Source organism: Tasmannia lanceolata, unplaced genomic scaffold, assembly GCF_043159265.1.
Source record: "Tasmannia lanceolata isolate RefF3 unplaced genomic scaffold, GAP_Taslan_0.1 ptg000037l, whole genome shotgun sequence".
NCBI classification, from domain to species: domain Eukaryota; kingdom Viridiplantae; phylum Streptophyta; class Magnoliopsida; order Canellales; family Winteraceae; genus Tasmannia; species Tasmannia lanceolata.
The window spans coordinates 56,086,463-56,110,639 of record NW_027518714.1 but is presented as its reverse complement, the minus strand read 5'-3'; the positions used below and the strand labels follow the sequence as shown (position 1 = coordinate 56,110,639).

The window sequence follows — 24,177 nt, the reverse complement described above, 5'->3', positions numbered from 1 at the left end:
AGCATATAACGGATATGTAAGCTACTTCTACTGTATGTAGGGGCAATCTTGTTGTAGCCGTTTAGGGGACAACTTGTCTCTTATTTGGCAATTTTTGGAATAATAAACTACTCATCCAAGAGAGCTTCTCTCCATTTACCCAAAGCGAGAATCTGAACTACAAATTCGAAGACTAAACCATCGTACACAACCCTCAATGCAAGGCAGAGAGAGCAGCTAGCATTTGAAACATTCTAACTGCACATTTTAAATGTTATTATTCTTTAAAGAAAGGCAATAATGACTGATTAAAACTCAACAAAAAAGCTTTCATTTTAAATTTTCAAGAACTGTGATTTCTGTTGGGAGGATAAATAGTGTCAAACACAACACGAGCAAACGTTTGTCGAACCTCTTGGAGCTCACCGTGGGCTAAACACTCGTAATTAATCCTAATCCCTCGCTTAGAGACAAAACGTTTCTCCTTAACATTCCGTCCCACACACTCGAAGATGTTGCACACCTTCAAATATAATGCCAATGGGATAAGCACCTGCAAGGATCAAATGAAACATCATCGGCCAAGAAGGGAGAAAGATAACATTTTACAACGGCGGGACTTGTCTGTGAAAGATTTCCATATAAAAATTAGTCACATAATCTTTTGTAAAAGTCTATAAAAATTCTTAAAACCCATTTCCTGATGACAACATTTTCCAAATGAGAAATAGCTCCCATTTTATAGAAGATTGCTTCGCCGCCCTCCCGGCTCCCGATTTTAAGTGAAGATGTCTTCCTGTTCCTATTAATTTTCTTTCTTTTATTAATGTACTGAAATACATTTAATGTTTTCAGCCATAAAATGTGTTTTTTTTATATTAAATTTGGTCCATATAATGGTTTCTTACATTTTTCTAGCCATTTTCCTTTTTTGGATTTTATAAAAAAAAAACTAAATACTAAAAAAATTCTCCAAATGTAACATCTTTTCCGAAACGAAATGCTAAAACGGCCGAAACATTGAAACATTCCATTCCACCGACCAAAACGAAACGGCGACGAAACAAAATTTACATTACGAAACGGCGAACGAAACAAAATTTACAACTATGAATGCAGCACATGTACAGCATATTATGGTGCAAACCATACGTACTAGCCATTAAGATGCTGATATTGTGCTCTGGTCCAATCAACGTTACACAATATTGTGAATCGGTTTGCAATTTGCGTCACAATAATTCACAAAAAACTAGTGAATTGTGAAGCATCATGGAAGGTAGTGGTTTTGTCCAACATCGACTTCGATTTATTGATTCTCCTATCTCCAACTCTCATATGTGTATTCTCCACTTTCCGGAGTCTAGACTTTCCACCTCCCAGATAGTTAAGGGACTTGAAGAGGATTTGAATGGTTCACCCTAGGGCTGCAACAGGGTCGGGTTTTTCAAAACCCTAGCCCAACCCTGGATCCCATTATCTCGGCCCTGACCCGCCCTGACCTTGAGTCAGGCCGAAAAACCTCAACCCATGGCCCGCCCAACAGGGCTCAGTGCTGGCCCTAATTGATCCTAGTACAAATACCTGTTAAGAGTGCCAAAAATAAAGCAACCACTTATCATATAGAACAAAATGATCAATAAACAGAGAAAGGGAACAAAATAAGACAATATGAATTCAACAACATGACGGGCAACAAAGACAATTAATAATAATAATCTAAAGAAACACCAATCCAAGATAATAGAAAACATTAGCAAAAGAAACATGCATAGATGGTTCAATTCTATAATAGAAAACTTAGGGTCGGGTCGGGTCAGGGTACCCGAGGCATTAACCCATAACCCGACCCGACCTGAGTCAGGGTCTAAAAAACTGAACCCTGACCCGCCCTCAGGGTTGGAAAATCCAGCCCTGACCCTGTTCAGGCTCGGGGAGGGTCAGGGCTGACAGGGCCAAACTTGCACCCTTAGTTCACCCAAGTATAACCAAGATGGGGCCAGAGCGGATAAGAGAAGCCTACACCTAACAAAGCAAGTAACACAACAAGCTTGATGTAGGACACTAGGACTTATGGTTTGCTTTTAACCAGAATTCTAGTAGTTTTTTTTGTAAGTTTACGTTTAGGATTTCTGAAGTGAAAAAGATATAGTCCCCTAGTTTGTTTAGTCTTGTAGTTGGGTTTGTGGTAGAATAGGACAGGTATTTGTTTTTATCACAAACAACTAGGGTTCTTTTCCTTCTTCTCTATTGGATTCTAGAGATTATTGTAGGTTGTACGCTTTGGCTACGGCCTTCCTGTTTGATCTGCTGTGTTAGATCTGGACCATCCATTACCAATGAACCATACATAACTTTTCTAAGGCAATGAAAACCATCCAACAAACAGATAATTGGTAGTCAAATGTGGACTAGTGGACTGCTACCTATAGCTCTCTCAGACTATTACCCAAGAGCAATGTAAGGTGGATGGTCCATTCATCTATTTGAGTAATCTTTGTGTTCAATTCATATGAATTACATCACATATAACATTCTGCACTAAGTACATAATTCAGAACAAACTAATCCAATTTGGGTAGACACTAAAAGCAAATCATAAATTAACTACATTGCACATAACAATTGTAAATCGATCAGAACAAACTTAAGTTTGTGAGAAATATTACACCTTTCTTCCGAAGTCCATTTATCACCAATTTCGTCGTCTTTGATATCATAGGGTTTCACCGAGACCCCGACTTGAGAATCCAGTGGCCTTGATTGCCACTTACACTGGTGCTGGGTGTCCCTGGTGATCAAAAGGGGCGTAAATATCACTTCCCAAAAAATTCCTTCGCGTTTGGATGCAATTAATCAGACGGCTAGGATCGTCCAAACCGGTGGGAGATTTTTCCTATGGTGTAAGCCCTTGCAGTCCAGTAGTATTTTTCAATAAGTACTGGGCGGCCTACACCAAAGGATGATCCAAACCGTCCATTCGATGTGCCATAGTGTAAATACGGTGTGCCCAAAAAGTCATTTCCATAGGATGATCCTAGCGCTAAGATCTATAGATTGGAGGGTTGGCATCATCCTATTGAAATGATTTTGGGGGCACAAGGTATTTAGGGTGTGACTCATCAAATGGACGGTTTGGATCATCCTATGGTGTAAGCCGCACAGTGTTTTTAGAAAAATATTGGATATACGGCGGCCTTACAGCATATGAAAAATCTAGGGTAATATTCTACGCCTGAAGTCTTGTATTTTTTAGAAAGTACAGTGGGGCCTATTTCATAGGATGATCCAAACCATTCATTTGATGGGCTACAACGTAAGTAGGCTGTACCCTATAAATTATCTCCTTAGGATGATCCTAATCGTTTAATCTAGAGGTTTCTATAATGTGCCGTCCTCTGAAAACGGTGGGTTAGAATCATCCCTATGGAGATGATTTATTAGGTACAGGTTGTGGTCGATAAACGGTTTGGATCATCCAACGAAGTGGGTCCCAGTGTACTTATTGAAAAATACTGGTCTGACGCGCACACTATTTTAAAATAGGATTTAAAATCTCTCTCCCATACCACCTCTGCAAATCGTAGCAATGAAAAATTGGCATCAAAATTTCAACAACGCTCTTGGACCAAATTAAAAAAGAATACTAAACCGGTTTTTAACCGGCTAGGCTTTTTTTTCTCACATTTTTGGTGGGTGACCTTAAAGGGCGGGCCTTGGCGCAACAGTAAGGTTGCTCCATTGTGACCTGGTAGTCACAAGTTCGAGTCACGAAAACAGCCTCTCTGCAAAGCAGGGGTAAGACTGCGTACATCTAGCCCTCCCCAGACTCCGCAATGGCTGGAGCCTCGTGCACTGGGCCGCCTTTACTTTCCTTTTTTTTCTTTTTGTTTTTGGTGGGTGACCGTGGTATTTTGAGATTGGATAGCAACAAAGAGTGATCTCCATGAAGTTGAGTGATGTAGAATCGACGCAACGTATTGCTCTGATGCCAAAGACGTAGCTACGTAGGGGCGGAGAGCAGAAGCTCGAATACCAAATTATGTAGGATAGGCTCTTAGGGAGAACTTAAAGGAAAAGGAAAGAAAAAGGGCATTGAAATTTTTTTACTCAAATAATAGAATACTTTATGTAGGGAATTCTATAGTGGTTTAATGGGATGTTTGGTTCTAAATGCATTAAGGGATGGCTAAATTATGGGCTGTTCTTCCGATCTGATGAGAACGATCCGACTCTGGAAAATGCGATCCAGCACCATCTCGTGCTTAATCGGCGATTTGTACTGTCGGGCGATCCGATGGTCCGTAATGGTCTGATCATGGATGTGAAGTGCTCGGTCTTTGAACGTTACAGGTCCATCATTGAGGATCTGCACTAAATGTTCTTGCTCCATGACTTTGAGGTTCCACACTCGTTGAAAATACATATGCAGAGGGGAGAACATGCACACATATGGTGAGGTTCAGCACAAGAGAAAACCCTCACAAATTTGAGGATTTCAAGGAAATAATTGCCCCTTTTTACGTGGGAAAGCCACTTATAGTGTAAAAGAGTAGTAAAAGAGTAGTCATAAATACACTAGAGGGACTCTACCAAGTAGAAAAAAATGGCAATATCTCACTTCCCTTTGTACCAAGGGTACCTCCACAAATTTGTGAGATCGGATTCCCCTATAGATGTTATCTTTGTGAGTTTTCTCTACAGTTATTTCCAGCGAGGGTTTTCCCACTCCTAAGCATTCCGGCCAAAATGGGATTTTCTCCAATCTTGTGCATTTCACTTTTCTTCAGTGGAGTTTCCATACTTCAAAGACATGGAAATTTTTTTATGCTTGCAATTGCAGATTGTTAAGAATTAACAACGCAGCAAAATAACGATGCAAAGATAAAACGAAAGATCACACATAGAACACACAGATTTACGTGGTTCACCCAACCAGTTTGGCATGGGCTATGTCCACGGCAGAGCGACAAGCCAACGATTCCACTATTCTGAAGAAAAGATTACAAATCCCTCACACCTCTCTAGGGCATCTCCTGATAACACATTCCTTTTATATGGCGTTTTAAGACGCGTTACAATAAAGAGAAAAAACCCTAATTCATGAAAGTACGAAACTACCCCCAGTATTAAAATACCCTAAAAAATTCGGGGTAGAGTGTACAGTACTTTCCTGATTAGACTGAGATCAGGCTTCACCAATAACACAGATGATGATACAAGTTTGGAAATTTTTTATGCTTACAATTGTAGATGACGATACAAGTGTTACTCATGAAGTAAATAGGCAAGGGATTGAGCCTCTAGATCAATGGTAAAGGCTTTGCTTTTCAACCTAGAGGTCGGAGGTTTGATCCCAGCTTACCTACCAAAAAAAATGAAGTAACAGACTTGAGAGTCCTTGATAAGGCAAATCTCCTTCCTGAATCATATGACGTGTGAGACCGAGTACAAAATACATGTAACTCCCTTTCACACAGATTACACTAGGGACTTCTCAACTTGTTCATAGCTTAGTATTGGAAATCAAGTAATTTAATTTGCTTTAAGAAACCCATGATTAATTTGTAGTAGACTAAGCTTAAGCAAACTATGATTAATTTGTAGTAGACTAAGCTTAAGCAAACTGAATTCAAAATTTATTTGATATGAGATACATCACGCGCACAGCGTAGTAGCAATCCTCATACGACAAGACAGACGTTGCAATGTGCAAGACAAAAACCAAATTATGATGCATAAAATTGAGTCTACAGATGTAACGCTAAATTTAGGCAACTGATATTGGCACTACCTTGTTTGGAAAATAGCACCAACTCATCTAGTCTTTAATTGTTTAAACAGTTGTCAATGGTAATAACAGTTCCTAAAAAGCTATCAGAACTTAGAAGCTAATTAGAACAGAAAAGAGTGGAGATGGTGAGATTCACCCGATCAAAAAAATGCTGTGTATAACAGTGGCCCCAGTCATGCTATGCATGAGGTATAAAAAATTCCATGGAAAAAAATCCCGAGTTGTTTGCAATTTTCCTTAAAATGGGGAATTTTTTTTTTTTTTTTTTTGGAATATATATAATTTCCTTTGAAAATGAGTTTACAAAATGCTAAAATTTGAGCCCGGACGGGTGTGGCTCTTCGGCATAAGTCACGGGTTTGCCCCCGGAGACGAGTGATCGAATCCCACCCGGGTTTACCCGATGCACGTGGTTTACGGGCTATTACGCACATCCGTAAGGAATAGTCCTACTTCCAAAGGGCGTGGGGACACCCTACGTCACCGAAAAAAAAAAAAAAAAAGAAGCTAAAATTTAAGATATCTAGCCTAGTGCACAACAACAATATAGATTTGTGTACTTGATCATCTCAATCTTGAGAGTGCTCTCCAATTTTATTATGAAAATAATTCTTTGCCATTTAAAAAATGATAAGAATTTTATATTTTATGGAAAAAATTTCCATTAAAAGAAACAATATATGTACATGGGGGTGATAAACAGCCCATGACTAGCTAGAACAGATGTGGACACCATTACATTAAATCAATGTCACCTTCATTCTTCGTCCTCATTACCTTCATCTCCTTTAATCTCCATTCTCCCTGACATGGTCGACAGAGGGATTAAATGGAGCATGCCCCATGCCACAAGGGCATGCCTCCCCCACGACAAGCGCCTACATGGGGCCGGTCCCAATCGTCCCAACTGTGCCCTGCACCGCCTAGCACCCTTGTCCCTTTGCGGGACCGGGTGCACCCCTGACCCCTCCGAGTAAGACGATAATGAATTTGAAAATCACCACCCTTATCTCTCTCTCTCTCTCTCTCATGGCAAATTGAGGACCTTATGTCCTTATCTCTTACACTAAAAAACAATGAAGAGAAGAGAGTTGGGAAGTTTTTTTTAAATTATTTTTTAGTCTATGGACCATCCCATTGTTGTCCAATGTCAGCTAGCCGGAAACAGCTAGAGGGACATGAGCCCGACCTTTGGCTTACGTGTTTTCGCGAGGTTTCCGGTGAGGGATTGGGATTTACGTGGTTGTTTTCCGGCCAAGCAAGAAAAAACAAGAGTGATTGTCAAATACTGTGTTGTGGGTCTGTACATAGTAGTAGTATTAGTTGCTAGTAAGCTGTAACGATCAAGTTCGTATTCTTTGTGGAGAGGGAAGCTTGAATGAGAGACAAAAATGGCCTCATGAAGCATCTTAGATAACCAGTGAAGATTAGACTTAGTCAACTTGAGCCGAGCCGGGTAAATCCTTTCACCTTCTTCGTGAAAATTTTCTAAAGGACATTAGCGGACCCCAACTAGTTTGGGACAAAGGCTTAGTTGAGTTGAGTTGTATAAAAACTCCAGAGCGATGACTCGGCTCAAAAGCTCACTGAGTGAATCATTGACTCAATCCTTATCTTAGGAATCTGAATTTAGGCCTACCAAGTCAATTAAACACTTGCTTAACTCAGCTGAGTTGATATAAAATTGGCCTTATAAATCATTGACTCACCCGAGCCGACTCTCTATTCTACTGTATCACAATTCTTGTCCGAGTTTGAGTTTTTAAGCACTAGCTTGAACCGTGAACTCAGTGCATTCATAACTTGAACAGGGAACGTTGGGGGTTCCACACAAAAGCAAATACCCCACATGGAAAAAGTGAATGGATGTGGGCGTGGGTAGGTACCATGATATACCAATTTTAGGGAGATGATACCCCCCCCCCCCCCCCCCCCCCAGGCGCATTATGCATGCGCTCCCTGCACACTGTTCATGTCAATTCACCTTAGTTTGACACTCCCCCTCACGTGTGACCCCTCTTTTTAGGGGGTTGGCCTACATGTGGCAAATGTGGCCCCTTCTTTTGGGTTTTGCCATTGCATGTGGATTTTGCTATCAAGGAGGTTTGAACCCAGGCATTTGCTCTGATACCATGTGAAACTTACAAATTACTCCAAAAGCTTAAGCTATTGGAGAAGGTAGTATTTAATCTTTTATACTTGGGAAGTGATATATCCGCCCCTTTTGATCACCAAGAACACACCCTGCCAGTGTTTGTGGCAATAGGGGTATTGGATTCTTCTGACATAAGTGCAGCAGCCCCTCTTTAGTCATTGATACACTGATGTACAAGGGGGTGTTCCTGGTGATCAAAAGGAGCGGATATATCATTTCCTTTATACTTTGACATTTATCTTTTGGGGAAAAGATATTACCACCCCCTTTTCTCAGCCAGCAATTTTGCTTATATTTTACTAGAAGTTAAAGAAAAACGACAAACAAAAGGAAGTGAAAATGGATCCTTTTTTAGGGAAAAGACAAAGAAATATAGGTGTTAATGCTGGACAAGGGGGGTTAAAATATTATTCCCGGGGAAATGATATCAGCACAACCATATTTTGATATTTTTGCAAACCCATATTGTCTTTTAGTATTTATAGAGCTGTTAAAAGGCTATTACATTTCCTAAAAAACTCTCACCGGCTAATTAAAGAAGAAAAGACAGGTGGCTTTGTGCAAATATCAAAATAAGGTTCCGCTGATAACATTTCACTTCCCCTAGCTATATTTTTTCTTGGCAAAAATAAAATTTATTTATACACTTGATAGTTGGATATACATATTATTTGATTTTTCTTGTCTTAATACCAAACGGATTTGTGGTGGTGGAACAGCCTTTTGATTACTTGAAATAGTATTGGCATACATTTAGCTAGAAGGTCGGCAATACTGTTAGCTTCCCCGAGTCCATTCTTCAATTCAACTCAAGAAGACACAACAGTACGTCTTTCTGTCTCGTAAGTTTGGGGCTTTTTTTTTTTCATTCCATTCATTTAAGTCGCCACGTCCTTACTTTTCCCCTCTCCTCCTATTCTCGGTATTCAAACAGACCGAAGAGGGCTAGGTATTCCACTACATCGTTAGTTTCGAAAAAACTTTAGTTACTGTAACAGAAATGAACCTTCTTGATTTCTAACTGTTGAGAAAATCCGATCCGATCACGCACAAATAAATGGAAAAGTGTAAACTATAAAGTAAACAAGCCACAAGATTAACACCGATACTTTACGTGGTTTGGCCAAGATGCCTAGTTCCACAGGGGAAAACACAATCTTCCACTATGAGAAAACAATATACACGGATTACAATGGAAATACCCCGCCAACACACAAACCCGCAAACCATTCCTTGTCCTCTGACCCAAGATTGTATACAAGAGAATTCTGAGAAAAACTCAAGAGATAAACTCGAGAAGATGCGTGCCAGTCTGCCATGTCACCCAACTTCTCCATCTACCGATACCATTGAAGAGCTGGTCCATCAAGGTGGAAAGAAGCGATCATTATTTTCTGATCGGCTGGAGTTTGGTGATAAGCAAAGAACTGTTCTGCTCAATAAATCCACCCAAACAAGTCTTGGCTATCGAATCGAGAAAAATCCAACTGCATTGTTTGAGTTTGGATAGTCCCAGCATGTGTTGTGTGACGGGTATCATCTTGTCGATTGACAAAATTAACTATTTGTTGACGCCTCTTTTTTATCACGTCCCAGATCTCTAGACAACTAATCGTATTTGGTGCTCATGGCAGTGATCTTGTGAAGAAGCACGGTCAGTAGTTGATTGTGTCTTGTGGAGTTCTCCCGCATATCGCTGAGACACGGCCTTGTCGATCAGAAGTTTCCTTGAGTTGAGTGATCGCTTCAACGGGCTTGGCTAGTCTTGATCTGTCAGCCATATCAGAACCATGGTTTTAAATTTCGACCGAAATCCGAAATTTCGGATTTCGGTGGAGACCGACACCGAAATTTCGGATTTCGGCGAAAACCGAAAGGGTCATTTATTTCGGCCGAAATTTTGGTCGAAATTTTGGTTTTTCCGAAATTTGACCCAAAAAATCTGTTTTTCTAAATATTAATTTAATATTTCACCGAAATTTCAGTAATTTCGGCCGAAATTTAATATTGAATAAAATATTGAATTTGGGTTTTGTAGCAGATTTCGACTGAAATCTCGGTCAAAATTTTGAAATTTCAAGGTCCGAAACCGGTACCGAAACCGAAATTTTAAACCTTGATCAGAACAACCTGACTCTGATACCAAAGATGATATGTGCTTTCCACAGTTAGGAGATTCAAATTTCATCCCTTTCATTGAATGATAGAATAGTTTCAAATACAATGGCCATGCCCCATGGCATGACTCTATTCAACTAAACCAACTATTCCCATAAAAAGCCTCTAATACAACTCACACAAACGCTCTACGTAAGACATCAAAGACTCCTACTACTTGTCACATACATATCCCAAATCAACTCAGTCTCTAAGTGTATATCTCCAACAAACAACTACTCATTTTATTTGACACCTTGAAACAAAACTTACCATCAATACCTATCCATCTTCCATAAGACATGTTGACATAAGAATCATAAGCTATTTCTAAATTGGTGATGTAGTTTTTAATAAGGGGAGTGATAGATCGACTCCCATATATCTTAAATTGACCCCCATCTGTCTATATCTCTCCTCTTTCTCTCTCTCTCTAACCCAGAGGAAAGAGAAAGACACATAGGGAGTCGATTTATCACTGCCCTTTAAGAAGGTTAATACTTATATGGTGGACAGTCGAGCATGCACGTGCATCCAAAAAATACAATGGGCCCCATGCATCCAAACCATTCATTTGTGGGATTAGGTGTAGATAGAAACCTCCAGAAATCAGAGGGTTATGATCATCCTATGGAGAAGATTGTCCTGGCACACTATATCTGTCTTAACCCAACAAATGAATAGTTTCGATCTCCCAAATAATGTGGCCCCACTGTATTTTTGGGTTGCACTTGCGTGCACGGCCGTCCACCATATAATTTCTCTATATTTACTATGAAAGTCTAATTTATCTAGGACTTGTTAATGGGTCTCCATCCAATTTTATTGTAAGCCTTTTCCTTATCAATCTAATATTAACTAGACCTAGATTTCTTTCTAGTTGGTGAAGATCAGATATAGGACCATTTTCCTTTTGTCCAAGGGGTTTCAATATTGAATTGAAGGATCCACTTGTATTTCTAACAGCTTCTTTCAACATTAGTGATTTCTGTTGGTTAGGAAATTGACATGTCGGCAGATGCCACGTGGCAGTTTATGCTTTGTCTTTTGATAGACTTTGCTTGGGTTCTAAGAGATTGCATGGGTTCTAAGAGACAGGGGAACGCCCCGGGCCCCATGACTTGGCACATGGAGTCATGACATGTTGGATATCCCCATGACATGGAAAGCTCCACATCTATATGTGTGGGGGCAAGGATGATGATGATGATGGGAGAGGGCTTGGCAAGGAGTCAAGAAGTCCCATATTTAAGGATGAATGATGAGGTGATGATGACATACATGATGGTAATGGATCAATATGGCCGGGGATGGATGGGATGTCTATGTAACGAGACACGTGTCAAGATTATGGATGACATGGGAAAGGGGTTGCTTTTGAGGGAGACGAGTGACGGGACCTTTGGATACCCCTTGTTCTCGTGCCTTCTTTAGATAATTTTTGAGAATGAGAAGAGTTTGGAAAATGAGGGGTCCACAAGTGGGGCATTATAGCTTGGTTGAATCCACGTCAGCTGATGATTGGGTGCAGACTTTGGATGAAAATTGGATGCTGAATGAAGAAGGAAGGAGCTAGGTTGAATCCCATGCCCCTTAAAAGGCCCAAGCCTTTGTCTTCACACCACCTCTTAAAAGGAGGCAACGATTTATTCAACTTTCTAATGTGAGACTAAATGTTTTGCATTGAATTTCAAACACACGTGGTCTTGGGTTCAAGTTAATTTCAAGGCAACACTAAAAGACAAGGAGTTTAAAAACAAGAGGGAGATTCTTACCCCCTCAAATTTTTAGTCAAAAATTCCAACATAATATCTGCATAGTTTTATGTTAGTGTAGACACCCCATTTTTTCAAGATCGGACTAATGATAGGTTGCCACGATGATGACTCCAATGATGGTCCCCAAAGGCTTCACCTCCCTGAGTGAATTGACTACTTGCCCCTTTAGAGGCACGGAGAATGGAAGGACTCCCAAAACCCTGTGACCTAAAAGAAGATCCAATTATCGGTCTCAACCTGTCACAACCAGAATGCAAACCTAGCCCCGAGCTTAACCAATCTGAGGTCCAGAGACCAAACCCAGAAATAGGCAAATATGCCGAACATTCCCAGTTTTCACCCATCTGACCTGACTTACGATTTGTAACTCAATACATTAATCGTAAGTGGTATTGAGTTACAATCGTAAATCCCCTGAGAAAATTGTAAAAAAAATACAACTTTTAGTCCCACATCGAAAGTTGCGAGAATCATCCTTGTTTTCCGCGCTTTTAAATAGGTAGGTGGGTGGGGCATTCAAGGAGAAGCACTTTGGGCTCCCAAGTGCACTTGTGTGGGACACCCTAGTTCCCTTTAATGTCTTTGGAGATTTAGGAGTGCTTGTGGGAGGCCGAAACCTTGCTGGAATCCCGTCGGAATCCTAAGGAGTCAGAGTGGCGCCCCCATTTGGAGAGGAGTGTTGAGGGATTTCTCAATCCCTTGGTATTCCCTCCCTTTTCCATCTTGTTTTGTCATTTCAACTAGTAGTTGGTAGTCAATTAGCTTGGGAGAAAGCCATGGAGCTTGGGGCACTCTAGGCTCTAAGCCCCAGAGCAATTTCCCCATTTCAAGCAGGTAAAAGATAGTTACAGGCTATTATCCCTCTTCTTTGATGCCTTAGTCCTCCAGTTGTTCTTATGGGCCATGGAGGTTAAGTGCAGGGATTCATCACTCCCATGAGGTTCAAAGAATGAAGCCTAGCATCCCCTAGTTTCTGTTATTGATTCCAAGTTTGGGTCATCAACCCCTTTTATTGGGTTATGTGATCTAAGAGTTGCAATTTACTAACTCTCCTTGAGGGAACATTGAGAAACAAGTATCCCACTTGGGAATATTTGCTTGAAAAAGGCCTCTGGGACTTCCAGCATTCATGAAGATTTCCAGGCCAATCGAAATTTCAGTGTGTTATAGTTGATTTCCATTAAAATCCACAGTTTCAAGTTCTCTCATGACTTACGATTGTAAGTTCATGGTATAATCGTATGCTTTAGTGGCTTAAGATTATACCATAATTGTTACAATCATAAGCCTGCAAAAGGGGTTGAAATTTGGATTTCCGTTTCCCAGCAACTAATTGTTCGAATTCCAGTACCTAAATTACATTAAGTTAGCCTAATTGGACTAGGAGACCGGGTATTCCCGGGCACGGGTGGTGCCTAGACCCTTCCATCCATGTAACCATGCCCTTACCTAGAACTTGGGAGGCAAGACTATGTCAAGTGAAGTCATATCGGGTCCTAGGCCCTACTCTAGGTGGCGATTCCAGTCAATCCCCACCAAGTCTATGATTTGTGTGGGTCTAAAAGTGTAGTTTACCTACAGGTTCCTTTGAATTAGGGATAAAGTACACTAAATGCAACATTGGCAAAAGCCCAATCTCCCTCTAGGCCTCCCATTGGCCGAGGTTCACCCTTCCACAGTTAGTGTGTGTCTAACGACTTGATACACTACCGTAGAATTGTAAATACGTTACCCTGAAATGATGCAAACTATCCTACTAATAGAAAGACACAATCTTGATAAGCAAATTGAAAGGAATTAATATCAATTTAGGGATATTTGAGATGAAACATTTACGAATGATAACTTCGCAATCCTCTTTTATTGCAATTAATTATCCGAATTGTCAATCCGACATTGTTTGACATGAGTATTTGTACTTTTGAGTTTTATGATTGTCAAACATGGCCTTAATTTTTTTTGGGCAGAGGGGGGGGGGGGGGGGGGGGGGGAGGGGAGAGAGGAGAGAAAGAAGGAGAAAGAAGAAGAAGGTTTTGTCTTGAGAGAAAAAAAGTGAAAGAAGGGTTTCTCGGGTTTTTCTCTTGGGTTACTCTCGGTGTATGGAAGGGTTAAGAGTTTGTGAGTTTTGGGTTTAATCCATTATAATCCTTGTATATTGTTTTCTCATAGTAAAGATTGTGTTTCTCGCCCGTAGATGTAGGCTCACCCGAACCACCTAAATCTCAGTTTTCACCTAGTGGCTTATTTTATTTTCATCTTTTACATTAATTTGTGCACGATCGGATCTGATTTTCTGACGGATTTTCTCAACAAGTGGTATTAGAGTCGTGGTTGGAGCGATCATCGAGGTCGAGTGCATTGATAGTGGGTGTTGTGATTGGACAGTGGTTACAGTGATCATCGAAGGGTAGAAAGATTGTCCAAGAGATTCTCGTTCAAGGCGGAGCGCTACACTCAGAAGTGTTGAGTAATTTGAGATGGCGGTAAAATCTAGTTCTCTTTAGTTCAGCATTGACAGATTTGACGGAAAAGGCAATTTCGCCCTAAGGCAGATGAGGGTGAAGGACATCTTAGTTCAACAAGGAATGGCTAACGTGTTAAAGGGAAGGGATTGAAGGCGGAGAAGATGACGGATGCTGAGTGGGAAGACATTGTGTCAAAGGCGGTCAGCATGATTCAGCTATGTCTGGCTGAAAATGTTATGTTTAATGTTATGGAAGAAGATGAAGCGCGTAAATTATGGGAGAAGTTGGAAAAGCTTTACATGTCAAAAAGCTTGGCCAATTGATTGTATCTGAAGTGGCAGTTGTACCGGCTGAAGATGCAGAAAGACAGAAATCTTCTAGAACACATTACGGTGTTCAACGGGCTTGTGGATTAACTCTACAAGATTGATGAAAAGTTGAATGAGATACAGAAGAAGACAAGGCCCTTTTGCTTCTTACTTCACTTCCTAATTAGTATGACAACTTGGTGACAACTTTATTGTATGGTAAGGATACAATAAAGCATACAATAAAGTTAGAGGAAGTCACAGCATCATTCTTGTTGAATGAGATGCGGAAGAAACATATTCTTGATGGGAGTCAAAAGAATAAGTTGGTTGTTCATGGTGGGAATCAAAGAGGGAGGTCGTGTGACAGGGGATTAGAAAAGGGCAGGTCAAGATCCAAGGTTAGAGAAAAGGGCATGCAATGTTACCATTGTGAGGAATATGGCCACATCAAGCGGGATTGTTCGAAGCGAGCTGGCCGGGAGGAGATGGTGCTGTGAATACTGTGGTGGTGATAACTAATGAGAAGAGCGAAGAGGTTAGAGACGTTCTCATAGTCTCCATGGGTAATCACACTTCTACTCAAGATGAGTGGATTCTAGATTCAGCGTGCTCTGTTAATGTATGCTCCAGGAGAAAATATTTTGATATGTTCCAGGAGGCAAGGGAGGGTGTAGTGTCCTTTGGTGATGGGTCTACTTGTAATGTCACAGGAATTGGGACAGTCAAGATCAAGATGTTCGATGAAGTGGTTCGTACTTTGGGTGGTGTGGCATATGTCTCAAAGATGCGAATGAATCTAGTATCACTTTTCCGGTTGGACTCTAGGGGTTGCAGGTGGAGCCATGACAGTCACACACGGCTGTATGGTTCTGATGAAAGGAGAGAAGTGTGATGGATAGTCCGGTTAGGGACACGATGACTGGTGTTCCTAAGATCTCGATGGTTTTTTTGGAAATGAAGTGGAAGAACGTGCACGCGTAGGGTCTCTTTCGCAGTTGGCTCAAAGATAGGATTCTAGGTTGCAGACGATGGTGAGAAGGTGACAGTACCTGCGTTGGGGAGGATTGATTGAGATCCCTCTCTAGGGTTGAGTAGGTGAGTCAACTGGTTGGCAGCAACACATGTTCATTGGTCATGTTGAACGGATCAAGAGTAGTCAAAACCAGATTCTTCGAGGGTGTGTAGCTGGAACCTCAAAAAGCCAATGGTGGTTTGCGGCGACAGCGAACTGGTAATGACATCAAAGGGAAAATCTTCGGGTGGCTGGGAAAAAGCCAAGGTAGAGATTGTTGGGAGAGTTGCCTTGTTTCCCACAGTCGGTGGGAGGCAAAATAAGAAAGAAGATATTTTAGGTTTGTTGGAAACTTAAGTGTAAAATATCTTTCTATTCAATGATTCTTGGGAGAGGTAAGAGTCAGCTAGCAAGAGAACACAACAGGCAAAATTAGAAACGGTTTCCTAGGATAAAAAAAGAGACGTTCTATCGCTTGTGGGGTTTCGGCTAGAGAGAGAGGGGGGGCTAGAGAGAGAGACCTAGAGAGAGAGAGAGGGAGAGAGAGAGAGAGAGAGAGAGAGAGAGAGAGAGAGAGAGAGAGAGAGAGAGAGAGATTTGGGTTCTTTTCTGTACGGTTCTTAGGTTTGTTCTCAGGCTTTTTCTTGGGAATTTTCTCGGGGTTTTCTCTTAGGTTACTCTCGGTGTATGGTCTTGGGTGAGAGAAGCTAGGAAAGGGTTGCGGGTTTGTGGGTTTTGGGTTTAACCCATTATAATCCTTCTATATTGTTTTCTCAGAGTGAAGATCGTGCTTCTCACTCGTGGATGTAGGCTTGGCCGAACCATGTAAATCTTTGTGTTAATCTTGTGGCTTGTTTTATTTTCGATCGGATCGGATTTGCCAGACGGATTTTATCAACACTAAGGCCCTGTTCGTTTGAGATTGTTGCAACCGATTGTTACTCCACAATCCGATTATTGGACCCGAAATTGTGATTCTATTATGATAATTGGTTGTCAATCCCAAACGAACATGGCATAAGTCAATCAGAACTCTTACATGCCCAGGGTAATGAAAAATTAATCACATCAATCATTGACTTGGGCAAATAGAATCAATTTTACCTAGGCAAGATCTCGTCCAAGCCTAAGTTTTGGAACACTGGTTTAAATCCATAAGCACCAATGGGATGACAAAGATCATGGAAACCCATACACCAAGTTTTAACATATATGATGTAGTTTATACAAGATCACTACATACTTTTAAAGATATATAAGCAAAAAATAAGTAAGAACATGTGGGCTCGCCATCAATGCAAGGAGCAGATGGGACTTATGAGGACTCAAAAGTTGGACATTTTGTTGTGCTTTTAACTACGAGCTGTTATGTTCTTTTTATTGATAGACAATCTCTATCATTCTCCAATTATTATATGTAATTTTTCTTTCCACACCACGGGCATATGCACCATGGTGTTTTGTCTTCTAATCATCAGATAATCACTTCAATTGTGCTGCATTTTTTTTTCTCTGGTAAAGAATAAAACTTGAATTATTTAAAAAGCGACAAAGTCCCGAAATATCCTTAACCAGTTTGTGATAATTTCAATTGCTAATTTACCAGTATGTGATTCAATGATGTTTAATAATTGAACTATATTTTCAATAGCTACGAGATTATATTAAAAAGGAATATTTTTTAATAGCTAGGGGATTATTTGTTGAGTTGGTATGCGATTATTTTCTAATTTACTAGTTCGTCGCTTGGCCCAACCCTTTTTTAAGTGATTTCAGCCCAATAAGAGTAAGTTTGACCCCGGGATTTAAGGGCTATTTTGGACTTGTCTTTGTAAAGAGGGTTGAGAGCTCAAAAGGGTGTAAAAGGGTGTGCTAGGGTTTCATGTGGGTTTGGTGAGAGATACCAATCTTCTCTTGATCTTATAGTGGATTTTCTCGTAGGCTTTGCCGAACCATGTAAATTTGTGTGTCTTTATGCTATTGCTTGTGTTTGTCCTTTAGTTTTACTTTGCCACTGAAATCGTAGGTCGCTAATTTTAGAGGGGTTTTTCATAACATTATACTAAAAAAGGAAGGGGAAACACATCCGAGATGGTGAGAAATGAGCCAAATAAAAAAGACAAGAAAACACAGCAGACATAGATCATGGAAGAAAAGTAATAAAAAACACTTTAAACCAGTTCTAGTGGTTAGAGTGTGTATATATATATATATATATATATATATATATATATATATATATATATATATATATATATATATATGAATGGTTAGTGGTTAGAGTGTATTAGATCAGATCTTTTGATCTAGGTTACGTATTTTGAAAAGGGAAGTGTCAGCCTCTTTTTTTTTTTTTTTTTTTCTTTTTTTTACTTAGGTCAGCCTTGTCCAGTGTATCTATGACTGCAGATGGGCTGATGTACTTCACGTGGTAAGGATTCAACCGGCCTGATTGCCACGTACACTGTACAGCGGAGGCTGTCCCATGTAAAGAAAAGGGGTGAATTTGTCATTTACCTTTGAAAATGATACACTCTAAACTGGTTATGTATTTTAGTTATCTTTCTAAATATGATCTAATACATTCACACTAGTCATACCAGATCGAGCCCACTACCTGATCAACAATACCTTCAATCGCATTTGTTTATCTCCAGTTTTCTGTGGGATGCACCAGTTTTTAGCATTTCTCTGTGAAAATAGGAAGTATAAATAGGCCGAAATTAAAAATTAACAAATCTGACATAACCACTTGATATATTCATTTGTCGGTGTCTTAATCATTATAAAACACTTCAATAAAATCCCATCAATGTTCTTTAATTAACAAACATAGTTTGTCAATGGAAAATGATACTTCCACTTCCTTTCTAAGCGTTTCCACCCACATTTGTATTTCTCTTCAGAATAACTTCATCTGCAGGAAAAAGACAAACAAAAGATGGTGGCAATGCAGTCTTTTCCAAGGAAAGACAAACAATTGGAGTGAACATGTTGGAAAGTGAGTGGATATCATCCCAATTTGTTTGCTTCCTACTATCTTTGATATTTGCACCTCTCTATTCGATAATGACACACTTCTTAATCCACCCTTTTGATAAGCTGTTGACAGCTTTTTGTGAACTATAATATCTTGGAAAAATTGCCAATGGGGACATCAAAATACGAGAATTGCCAACTGGGGACACATTTTGAAAAATTGTTAGAGAGGGACGAAATGGGGGTATCAAGTCTCTAAAAGGGGGTTATCAACCCTCTAAATGGGGTTATCGAACTTCCAAAAGGAGGTTATGAGCATGGTTTTAAATTTCGACTAAAATCCAAAATTTCGGTGGGGACCGAAACTGAAATTTTCCGAAATTTCATTTTTCGCCATTTACCAACCTTCTTTAACAATTTTTCAAAAGTGTGTCTCCGTTGGCAATTCTCGTATTTTAATGTCCCCGTTGACGATTTTTCCTTCTATCTTTTGATAGACAGCTATATGAGTGCAAAATTAAGGGAGGAGTGCCATTATGAAAACAAGGGAGTGTGGGGATCCTTTCTCATTCAAAATTTCACTTTGTCCTTTGATTCTTGTGGGATTTGAGAGTAGAAGTTGGTTAAAATTAAAAAACAAGAAATACCCATTTCAATATTTCAGACCATATCTTCATGTCAGTCTTTGTTTTCCAAAGCAAAGGAACTTGATGGTCATGTCACTGTAGAAAATCCAAGGAAAAAATATTATATTATTGGCTGTAGTGGAAAAGATGTGTACAGCATCTTGCAATAGATATGAGAAAATTTAAGTTGAGGGCATCAAATCCACACGACTGGTTCTATTTCAGAAGATCTAAGGAAAGGAGTTCATAAGATTTTCTACTTAGATTCTCTTCTTACAACCGTTACCCAGGTGGGTTTCAGTTTAGCACTAAAAAAGATAACATAACAGAGAAGATTCCAAAAGAGACCCATAAAAAAACAAGAGAAAATACTGCAGTAAGTAGTCATATCAGCCACAGTAACGTTATAATACAACACAATTACTCTCTATTTCCCTCTGAGTAGTGCTTACAAGAGGAGAAAACAAAAAAATGAACAATTATTTAGCTCTATATTTAATTTATTATTTAATGTATGGTTTTCACCATAACAACCAGTTCCTTGGAATTTGTGCTTCAAACCCATAGTCAAAAACCCAACAAGAAGAAATCTCATGAAGATATGGTTTTTATTTGGTCGGCTATCTGTCCTCTTGTTATCTTGTTTTCTCTTCTTTTTTTTTTCATTGTGTTCTTCTCTCATATTCAGTGCCCTGTAGAAACCCACTCCACTGGAACTGACATTGATCAAAAAGCTTTGATCTGATGTTGGTTTTATTCTCTGATTTTGTTGTAGTTGGCCAACGAATGTCACCTTACAAACTGTAGAGATGAAAAAACAGAATTAAAAAAAGCAATTAAAAGTTAAAACACATTAGAACATTAATTTAGGCCACTTATATTTTCACTGCCATGTTTTAATAATTGTACTAACTCACCTTGTCTTTTACTACTTAAGCAGCTGTCAAAGCTTAAGCCAATTAATAAAGAAAAGACAAGGTGACATAGTGCAATTATCAAAACATGGTGGTGCAAATATCAGTAGACTTAATTTACATGGTTATCTAGTGGCTGGATATTTGAGTCTTACCAAATGTTTGTAGGGCAGTTATTTACTGAAAACTACATATGTTGTATCCAGCTTGACCAATAACCCTCTGTATCTGGTCTTCCAATTCCATATCCCAAGATGGATTATGATTGTCCTGAAAAAAATATGTATTTTATGTCAGGAAAACGGGGGGTCTTTTTTTTCTGAATTTCCCTAGCAGGGCTGTAGAGAATAAATGGGTCCTCTTCCCTTCATATTTAGTACCTGAGAGAAGGTATTTGGCATCTGCTCATGTAGTGAAAGACAAGGTGAAGTGCCCAATAGAGGGTAGTTATTTGTTGAAGGGAAGGCTGTTTTTGTTGTTGCTATTGTCGTTTCATCTGCAAAAGCTGCCGTTTGGGTGTGGTTGGATTGTTGTGCAGATGGCAATGGTAATTGAAACGTCCCCAAATTCTGAAATTTAACGTTACAAATGTAACAAAACAATAAAAAGTTGAGAGGGAGAGTGCCAAATACGCATTATATTTCAATTTATAGAGGAATGAGGAGGGTTTTTTTTATTTTTTATTTACCTCTGATGAAGGTAAGTAGTCTTCTAAATCAGCAGAAAAATCATAGAACGTAGGGTTCACAAAGGCGAGCTTCATGGAGAGAAACTGGACATGGAAAAGCACCATTAATTTCATTAAAATACTAAAAAGACAATTAAGCTGAGAAGTCATTATCAATCTTCTCTCTGTTTTAAATCATTACCTCTACTTGATTCTGCAAGGACTGAACATAATTGATTATTTCATCCAGCATTAGGGCCTTGCCAGTCACCTATCCATAAAGCACCACATGAAAATGTCAGAACATGAAACCACATGAAAAAGTAGAAAAATGACACTTAATCATGGACTGAAACTCACCTTCTCACAACCAGGCACAAGTTCTTGCAAAAGTTTCATTCTCTCACTGATTTTCTCTCTTCTTACCTAAAAAACCCCAGTTGAATTTCACAATTATTGGGATGAATCTTAAGGATTAATGCAAAAATAGTTGAATGGTCAGTACTACTAAGGTTAGTGTATTTATTATTAGAGTACCTACCCTTTCTGCAAGGCTGTGGCTGTCTGTTGCTTGACCCCTCCTTGCTCTCACGTGAATGTAGCCAGTGGGGGCCTCTTCACAGCCCTTTTTCTTATTCTTATCACATTTCCTCTTCTTCTCTTCTGATTCAACAGAGCTACTATTTCTTTTCTTTTGTTTCCTGCCTTTAGCTTCTTTTGTATCCTAAAAAAAATAAGAACAAGAGAATCCAAATTAAGAAAACCAAGAACTACCCACAATCCAAAAAAACTCAAATCCAAGAAAATTTGACTGTTTACCATGGGTTGAGTAGAATTGTAGTGATACCCATTTGTGATTTCCCCTTTTTCCATTGGATTCTGTTGCTGAGGAATATTATCTACGCCTTCAATAACCATGGAGGAAATGTCCTCTGTTTGCTTTTGATCCATCACTCCACTTTCTTGGGTTGCACTAAGAATTGAAATTTCTGAAGGAGGATCTGATGAGAAATAAGAATATGTAGAAGGATTCATATCTCCTTCTAGTAAATCAGTCATCTTAACAGTGGTGTTTGGAAAGAAAATAGAGTCAGGAAGAAAAGAGTGGTTTTGATATGAAAAGGCTTCCATTTGAGAGAAGGAAAAGTAAGAAAAGGGGGGATAGTGAAGTAGTAGAGAAGGAAGGTGGGTATTTTGTAAGGGGAGGAGTTGGTTTATATAAAGGTGGTATATATAGAGAGAGAAATGCTTAAAATCTTATAAGTTCATGCAAATGTCTGTGCATTTGACTGGTCTCCTATCAATGCTTTTACTTCTTTTCTTTTTTCTTTTTATTTGTTTGTCTGTTGGGGAGGGTGGGGCTATTAAAGAGTCCAACTTATATCCAGGCTTGTCTGTTTCTTTCCTTATTCAAACATTTTCTGTAAAAAGAAATCATGAAAAACATACCAATACTTCCCATTCAAGGAAAGTAAAAAGCCCTTTTTCTACCACCCTCATAATTTGTACTTGCATTTTTTTTTCTTTTTTGTATTTGCATTGATTGTTAGAGATAACTATGAGATCTTAACTAGCTGAAAATAGAGACAAGAAAAGGGATAATTTTTTATGGGCTAATGATATATGCACTACCATATTTTAATAATAGCATAAACTCAGTTTGTCCTTTAAAGGCCATTGCAATTCCCAAAAGCTCTTAGACACCAACTAAAAAAGAAAAGACAAGCTGAGTTTGTGCTATTATCAAAACATGGTAGTGTCAACATCAATAGTCTCTTTTTTACTATTTTCCAAACCAACCCATCTAGGAATCTAGTGTGCTAATGTGTTTTAGCAAAATCAGTTGATTGATTTGAAGATTATCTTTTAAAAACAACTTCTTCTTCAAACTCCATTGTTTTTTTTTTTTTTTTTCAAAGAACCATGTGCTAATTTCCATGAATTCTTTCTTATTTTACCTTTTTAAATCCGACCCACATACCCAAATGCCTGATTTTCTGTTCAAACATGATTAAAAACTTGTCAGGAGATGTTCCAAGCCTTCATTCATTTTACAGAAAGAAGGATATTCAGGAATTCAATGCCTATATTAATTCTACTCATTTTAATATTTTTCGTGTTTATTTTATGGAACTCTAATTCTCACAACGAACTGAGCTAATTAAATAGGAAACCTGCCTCGAGTCAGAATTAAAAGCAGCTGAAGGGTAACATCAAAGAAAAAAGAGAGTCATGGCAGTGAAAAAGAGAAACAGAATAAGAAATCAGAAAGGAAAAAAGAGAACCATCCTCTTTTTTCAATTGGTAATGTACAGAGCCTTTGAGTAGTGAATCTGTAATTAGTAATCACCGACCACTGAATTCCTCGGGTTTCTAATTTCTATACACAGAAACCTAGATACCTGTATTAATTCATTCAAGAAAACTGTTCTCCAAAGTCAGCGGATTCGTTTGAATTTGTTTTGGGGGTTTGTTGGATAGATTAATTCTTCCTCTTTTCTTCCCTCGTCCACCCCCTCCAGTGTGTAGTCTTTTTATGCTCCAAGGGGTGGATTGGGGAAGGAAAAATGGTGAATATATCATTTCCCAAGATTACTAAGGCCCTGTTTGTTTAAGATTTGAAAACCATTGTGAGTGCTGCAACAATTACTGGACTCAAGTTTACCTTCCAATGATCGATTTGGCACTTACAATCTGTTGTCATAATCTTAAGGCTCTATTTGTTTAAGATTATGACTACCGTTTGTGAGTGTCAAACCGATTATTGGACTCAAAATTACATTCATAATTTGAGTTCATTACTCACAATCTATTGTCATAATCTTAAACGAATAGGGACTAACGCCTTGTTTGTTTCGGCTTTTGTTAGCCGATTACGAGTCCAGAAACGATAATTGGACTCAAAATTAAGGCCCTGCCTCGTTTTGGATTTTGAGTCTAAAATGATTATTGGGCTCAAAATTAAATGCATATTTCTGCCCAATAATCAGTTTTGGACTCACAATAAATTCTCAAAATCCAAAACAAAAGGGGCCTAAATGTAAAGAGTGATGCTAGGAAACTGACAATATGACCTAAAAGGGGACCGATCAGACTGATTCACGCTGCAACATCACAAAGTGACATGAGCCAGTCCTGAATCTGAGGGAAATGATAAAAAAACAAATATTTTCATTGCAGGTCCCCTGCTAGGTCCTACTCTCAGTCTCCATATCATTTTCCAAATGTAAATGAGTCCAGTAATCAGTTTTGGACTCGTAATTGGCTCTCAAAATCCAAACCAAACAGGGCCTAAGTCAATTAATAAAACAGATCATTATAATCAACAGTGCAGTTTAAT

The 24,177-nt window shown here is 39.1% G+C and overlaps 1 protein-coding gene across 2 annotated transcripts; it reads right to left on the bottom strand.

Annotated features, from left to right (window-relative positions):
* Positions 1–19,609: 19,609 nt before the first annotated feature.
* On the bottom strand, positions 19,610–22,145 carry LOC143862001 (basic helix-loop-helix protein 80-like). Of its 2 annotated transcripts, XM_077372990.1 has the most exons (8): positions 21,657–22,141; positions 21,379–21,561; positions 21,198–21,263; positions 21,040–21,108; positions 20,859–20,942; positions 20,551–20,739; positions 20,326–20,440; positions 19,610–20,057 (listed from the first exon to the last, which is right to left on the bottom strand). In XM_077372990.1, the coding sequence occupies exons 1-7, from the start codon at positions 21,966–21,968 to the stop codon at positions 20,348–20,350; spliced, it is 996 nt and encodes a 331-aa protein (XP_077229105.1). In that variant the 5' UTR covers positions 21,969–22,141; the 3' UTR covers positions 19,610–20,057; positions 20,326–20,347. The 2 variants fall into 2 exon arrangements, with proteins under 2 accessions (XP_077229105.1, XP_077229106.1); XM_077372991.1 differs by lacking the exon at positions 20,326–20,440 and having other exon boundaries at positions 21,657–22,145.
* Positions 22,146–24,177: the final 2,032 nt, after the last annotated feature.